The sequence below is a fragment of the Botryllus schlosseri genome, chromosome 4 (genome assembly GCF_051294905.1).
Source record: "Botryllus schlosseri isolate E-star chromosome 4, Bs_hap1, whole genome shotgun sequence".
Lineage (NCBI taxonomy): Eukaryota > Metazoa > Chordata > Ascidiacea > Stolidobranchia > Styelidae > Botryllus > Botryllus schlosseri.
The window spans coordinates 28,687,908-28,694,905 of record NC_137239.1 but is presented as its reverse complement, the minus strand read 5'-3'; the positions used below and the strand labels follow the sequence as shown (position 1 = coordinate 28,694,905).

Here is a 6,998-nt window from a genome sequence, read left to right as displayed (position 1 = left end):
CGACATTTAAAATACCTATCGCGTATACATGTGCTGGCTGGCTTTCCAATGCAATATTCTCAAGCAGGATACGGAAAACGATGATAGTAGCATTGCAGTCACACCATACACTCGGTCATAAAAATCTTCTTCGACGTGTCTTATACCGCAGTGCTATTCAGTGTTTTTGTCTCAGTATCGGAAGGACCATTTTAGATGCACCAAAGCACATATACAGGTCTCGCATTGCAACGCTAGGCTTACCTTATGTCCTGTTTTAGATTAGGCCTGCCTGTTCTCTTTTCTCAGGAAAAGTCAATGTTCCTTTAAAGACGCTCGAATTACCAAAATGTCGTCTTTTCCGCATCTCGAGTTAGGTGCTTGTAATTTGAACACTTTTAGACGAGACGTTGTATTGATTGTCAAAATATTACTCCAGCGTATAGTGAGTTTCTGGTTTGAAAATGGATTTTCAAAATGCTGCCCCATATCAACCCCACCTTCCTGATTGTTATTGCAAACACAGTTCGCCGTTTTCTTAACATCTGGGCCGTTTTACGAGCGGGGATCTGTCGCAATTTATCTGGTTTAAGTTCGAGCTTAACACATCCATCAGTTTAATCGGTTTCGAGCACCGTGATGGTTGTAAATTATTTCAATGGCATTTCATAACAGATTTCACCAACCTGCTAAATAATCATTCCTAATGGCAAAATTTTAGGGAACCGCAAAATATTCACGGGCTGAATCCGGAAAATAAATTAAATGTGGTGTTTTATGTCTGTTTTTGTAACTTTTGCTTTGGGTTGTTCGTGCAACTGCAACTTTTGCCTTCAAGTGACAAGACAATATATAACATCACCAAACTCAAACGTAGTAATTCAATACTTTCTTTCACTAGCCGACAAAAAATGTACTCTTTTGGGGTGTTGAAAAGGTCTATGCAGCGCCATTGCAAAAATGAAACTTATTGTGACTGTCGCTTCATATAGCCCTACATTCGTACACTTGAATTGCAAGCATCTTTTCCGTATTTAGCCGTCACACAAAACTGTTATAACAGCAGATGCTATTGAAAATGCAGTACAATCTTCCCATTGCAGTCGTTAATCTAATTAAGAACACATTGTAAAGGCGATACTTGACAGAATACACACGCATTTCATACAGCTTCTTTCTGTCGAAAATCGTGAATTTCGTACGATTCCGTGTATTGTTGGTGACCCGCATCTCCTCGTCGCCATCTCATCCGCGAAAGCGGTGTCTTACAAAAAGTCTAGAAGTGGGCCGTTCAACAGGTCGGCAGTTACAAAATCAAAACTAAGGATTATCAGCCTGCGGTGTAATTGACCATTGTAGTCGACAAACACCATTATCATAAACAACAACAATAACTGTGGCGAAACAGTATGGCGCGCGCTAGAGCACGTTAACTGAGTATGGACTACACGACGCGTTCCCTCTAGGGTCCGCAACAAAAAGTCGGCGAATACGTTGGCTAGTAATTTTTCGTACAACAGAAACGTCAACAGGATAAGGTTAGAACATCGGATAAAATGAACAACGTTGGTCGTGCAGCGTCGGTCGGTCGTCCAATAAAAAGGAGGAATTCATCGAACGAAGGTCTTCTTTAAATAGTCGGAATCAGCAATGATCAGCAATGGTTGTAATTGATGATCCGACGTCCAGAGGGTGTGTGCGGTACACCAATCCGCCATAACAGCGTAGTGGTATAATATATATAGATATAATATTTGAACATTTTTGTATTGAATGCAACCCTAGCTGTGCTACAATAAAGCGGCCGTATACGGAATCCTAATGAAGCATATCGGCCTGGAGTGAATGACAGATATAGTCGATAAACAACATGAATACCACAAACAATCAATCCAGTGACTCCACAGACATTGCGCAGCTAATAGTCAGGGTGTGTTTTCTCAGAGTCGACTCATTTGCGGAGTAAATGCGGACTTTGCTACCGCTGACCGGACAAACACGGTGATAGGACATTTGTTCTATATTTGTATGCTTTTTTCGAGGATCAGACATAAAACTGGATAAGCTGGTTGTTGTGGCTACCAATAGGCACTGGCGTAGCAGCATGTGCTGCCGCCCCTGGCTCTCGCTTAAAATGCCGCCCCCTAAGTAGACAGCAGCAAATTTTGACATATATTGATTTTCAAGGAATCTTGTAAATAAAAATAATTACAAATAATATGCCGCGTCTCAGCCTCACCGTCTCAACGTTAATAAGGCCAAAAATAATACAGACAAGAAGACAAGAAATAGCGAACGAATGTATTGTGCAAATAGAAAATCAATAGCCGCCTCAAAACTTAACTTTTCGGGCTTTCACTGAAGCAAAATCAGCGATAATATCCTCAAATTCAAGTTTTTGAACGTATATAGTCTCTTTCTATGGACCGAATGGATAGAGCTGATAGCCGATCATCATTCACGGTAGAACGTAAATGAGACTTAATCAGTTTGAGTTTTGAGAAGCTCCTCTCACAGCTCGCAATTGAAACACCATTGGTCGGATAAAGTTTCAGACACGAGCATAAATATGGTGTCGAATCAAGTAGCTTTGCATTAACTAACCACTGTAAAACATCAAACGCTGGTTTCACTGCTCCGCATCAGCCTCTTAAATCTGTCCATTTCCACAGCTAACTCCTAAAAGTCGACCTCGTCGTCATAAGTGCTTTTAAAAGCGCTGGCGAATAAATTGTGACTTTCGCTTTGCAGCAGCGCGTGGGGATAAAAAATACAAACATATCATTTCAATGGTGTATGCCGGTAAACCTAGTTTAAGCTTCAAGTTTAGTTGTCACACTTGAATACCCAGACAAGCCTACTGCTGAGCCAGCTAAAAGCAGCATAATTTGTCATGGTCGTCCTATAGTTGGCCAGGCCTTCTGAGCGCTCAAATTTAACCATACTGATCTTAATAGAAAGCTATTGTTGCCCTTATTCCGGAAATACAATTTAAATGCTGGTCTGAAAATCGGCATTGTTCCGAATAATCGCTCGATATCATTTCCATTATCATGGTCAATAGGTCAGTGTGTTGCGGCGCTCCGATGGTTAGGAGCAATCGGCCTTGACGGCTATTTTGGAGTGGTTCCATTGTCATGTTAACATATTAATTCGTGTTTTCGGAATCAGCGCGACTCTAGCTTTCGATTGAGACCAGTTTGATTAAATTTCAGCTTACGGGACCCCAGCTATAGGACTACCAATTACGCTGCTTTTAGCCGGCTGTGTACACTGTGCAATGTGCACTGTGCACTGTGCAGCCTCATTTTGCCGCCCCCTTGGAGCAGCCTCATTTTGCCGCCCCTGGCGCAGAGCCAGAACCGCCAAGTGGCTGCTACGCCACTGCCAATAGGGATCCGTATATGATAATAATGGTTTCTCAAATCATATCATTGCCGACTTGTATTTCTATTATTTCATCAATTTGGTCTAGGACATTTACATGTGTACAACGTATATGTTGACTTGTCAATATTCTCTCATGTATGTAACTACATTTTCTCGAAAGGTCACGAAATATTACAGCGGAATATCGCAGTAAAATGACGAAACGATTTATCCTCTTCTACAGTATTCACAATCTCAAATTTCAGACCATCGATTTTCGCCTGAATAGAAATAGAAATCACAACTTTCTGCTAATTAAGTTCATGCATTGTACAATGCAGCACAAGACGAAAGACAATTGGGTAGCATGCATGTGGCGATGTATATATTTTTAACATCATTGATGAAGGCGTAAATATTCATTGTTCACAAAACTTTGATCGTGTCGGTTCAATCATTACTGACTCCAGTAGAAAGTCACAGCAGCTACCAAGACTGCAATTGTAACACTTCCTTGCACAATGCCAGACCCGTTGCATTTATCTGAAAAAGAATGAATTATTGTCTAACGATAATTCACCTGGATTTTCGACTCATTGGAAACACATGGAACCACATCATACCAAGTGAGCCGACGGGTTATTAAAACTTGGAAAATACGATTCGGATGTCGCGTATAAACTGTAGTGTTTACTTTTATCGTATGCAATTGTTACCTACTAAGCAGCATTGGTCAAAATAAGTAGGCCTATACTACAGATACAAGTTCATAGCAAGTCTTGGAAGAAGCTATATAAAACTAGTCAACATACCGGAGCTGCAAAGGCAAGTCTGTGTTCCCTTTACTTCTTTACACCCATCGCTTAATCCACCATCAATTGGGGCGCATGCACGTACCTTTTCGCCTGAAAAAGTGGGCACATATTTTTTTCACATTCCGCCGGTCGTCTCCGTGGTGAAAATATTAATTATATATCGGTCCTAATGTAAGAAATCTCAACGATCGACTGCAGTAAGCACTCGCCATGCGAAACGTCAGCGAGAAAACAAGATTGTTGAAATTGAATGTGGCTCAACAATTTGGTTCGAATTCATGTACCACGCAAAACAAATATTACTGCGATGGTTGAGAAACCTGCGACGGAACCAGAAATTAGAGCCCTATGAATTGATGGCCGCGTGAAAGATGTGATCAAAACTGCGAAATGTACACGGATTCTCACCACTGCCTGCTGACTTTCCAGTCATACCGCACACCTCCTTGGACGCACACTCAGTCACTGTGGTGTTTTTCGCAATTTTGCAATTGGGGCATGAGTAGCATTTGAGAGCCGAAGCTGAAAAGAAGGACAAATTATGCTCGGCCAGATGGCGTAATCAGATGGATGGCCTATGATTGGCTTTGCCCTCTAATTGCGAACATGCGGATAGAAATTTTGAAAATAGGATTTCGTTTCCGAAATTGGTAAATGTCGCGGAAACAGGGCTGTGTCGAGAGTATGTTTCTGTCGCAAAAGTATCGAACTCGGATCAGACTAGGTTTCTATGTTTGAGTAAGCTGACGTATTCTTTGCTTTCAAGGCTCGCGTCACCTTCTTCTGACCACCTCCTAATAAGGCCAGATGTCTATTATAATATTGTAACCAGATTCACACGACCATATGGGCCGAGAACATGATTAATCATAAAAGGAGAGAAGTCGAAAAGACGGACCTCGCACTAGCAGTTGCATAGCAGATTACAAACAAAATATTCATATGAGGAATTTTTCGAACGACTATATAAGTAACACAAAGCTACCTCCAAGGAATATAATGCTCACCTGAAACTCCCAGCAGGAGAATAATCAGCATCAACGTAACCAGCTTCATAGTGAAGATGTCAACGGTAATGGTCGTTAAAAGCGTTTATTTTGAATACTGTAAACTCGGAACGAAGTTTCACATTTTAGTTGAAATGATCTACTCATGTAGAGACGCGCTAATTAACAAATTACTATTGCTCAAACCAGCGGTTCTTAACCTTGCCCCCAGCGCCCCCAAGGGGTGCTTGCAATTTCGAAGGAGGCGGAACCGCTCAGGAGGGCGATATGGGGGCGCTGAAGAACAATGGCTTCGCAGTAGATGATGTCGTAGTAGAACATATCCTTAATAAGTAGGCTATTCAGAGCAAATTAACATTCCACAAAACATGTCAAATCTCGTAATTTTCTGTCTCGCTACGCGGCGACGTTTGCTGCACATGTTTTCATAAATGTAGATCGCCAATTTCCCGTTACAACACTATCGTCACGCTTGCTAGGGTTATTTTCAACAAAATGTTTAAAACTATTTAGCAGGGATGGTGTGAACGTGAGGTTCACGTTCGCGTTCTGTGTGTGAACCTCGGAAATTTAGAGGTTCGCGTTCACAACAGAACCTTGGTAGGTTCTGCACTGTGAACCTTTTTCATATATCGCAATTTTCACTTCATTTTAACATCTTCGGTTCATATTAATTGCATTTCAACTGCGGGCCACTCTATGCATGGCGCTGGCAGCATTAAAAATCAACACTATAAACGAGCATGCACATTGACAATCTCAAAAGTTTTAGGCTACTTGCTTTGTAACAAATGTTTGCTCGAAATATTCGGCTTTCCGTTTGTGAATATTTAGTGTCTCTCTGCTGTGAGTTTGACCTGCAATAACACAACATCACGAGCGAAATACGTAGTCAGCGAATGATGCTTATTCAACCAATCAATGAGATTGATATCGTTTTCTGATGCAAAAAACTAGCAGGAGTACGGGGCAATCTGGACCTCATATCGGTAGCAAGTATAAAAACCAGTTTTACACTCTGCTCAATATCAATGTAGCGATACTCAGACGCCGAATACATTGTCCGGTCAAGCCTAGACCGTTAAGGCGTAAGCTTATATTGGCTGGTAAGTCCTCGTCGAAATTGTTGGCAAAGCGACGGAAGGTATTGATTTTATAGGAGTATTATATCCTTTGATTGCCTCAGTTGATACATTTAGTGACGTTGAAAACACCAACATGTACTTCTGCATTGTGACATGATGTGGCCCGAGTCGTCGCTATAGGTATCGTGTACTGTACACATTAATATAGGGCATAGGCTATCACTTCATTGACAGATAAGGTACGAATTAGCAATATGACGTCACGTGACGTCATGAGGTTCACGTTCGTGTTCACACAGAACCTTTCAGAAAGGTTCGCGTTCACACGAACCTGAACCTTTCAGAGGTTCACACCATCCCTACTATTTAGGTATTATATCCTGCAGCCCACACCGTGTGGAAATCGAAGAAGGAGGCATTGTATATCACTTTTGAGAGTGAGAGCATCTTGTACATAAAATATGCTTTTTGCAAGAAAAGAATAACTAAATATACTTATATTTGAGCGCTACAAAATTAAATACTCAGAATATTTCTTCATCGTATCATAAAATATGATACTATCTAGTGTTGTGGTCCAGAATCTCACATGAACGTTATATAATGTGAGTTGCTTTGTTTGGAATACATTCATGGTAATATTATTAACTGGGTTCATTACTGAATTCAATGTGAGCAGATATCTGCATCCCATTCTCAGTTGACTTACTTAGTCGCACAAAGCACTAAAACAAAATCCAATA

The 6,998-nt window shown here is 41.0% G+C and overlaps 1 protein-coding gene across 1 annotated transcript; it reads right to left on the bottom strand.

Annotated features, from left to right (window-relative positions):
• Positions 1 to 3,711: 3,711 nt before the first annotated feature.
• LOC145437715 (uncharacterized) lies at positions 3,712 to 5,275 on the bottom strand. The gene is made up of 4 exons (XM_080314991.1): positions 5,171 to 5,275; positions 4,572 to 4,685; positions 4,161 to 4,253; positions 3,712 to 3,891 (listed from the first exon to the last, which is right to left on the bottom strand). The coding sequence occupies exons 1-4, from the start codon at positions 5,217 to 5,219 to the stop codon at positions 3,806 to 3,808; spliced, it is 342 nt and encodes a 113-aa protein (XP_080171117.1). The 5' UTR covers positions 5,220 to 5,275; the 3' UTR covers positions 3,712 to 3,805.
• Between the last annotated feature and the right edge of the window lie 1,723 nt (positions 5,276 to 6,998).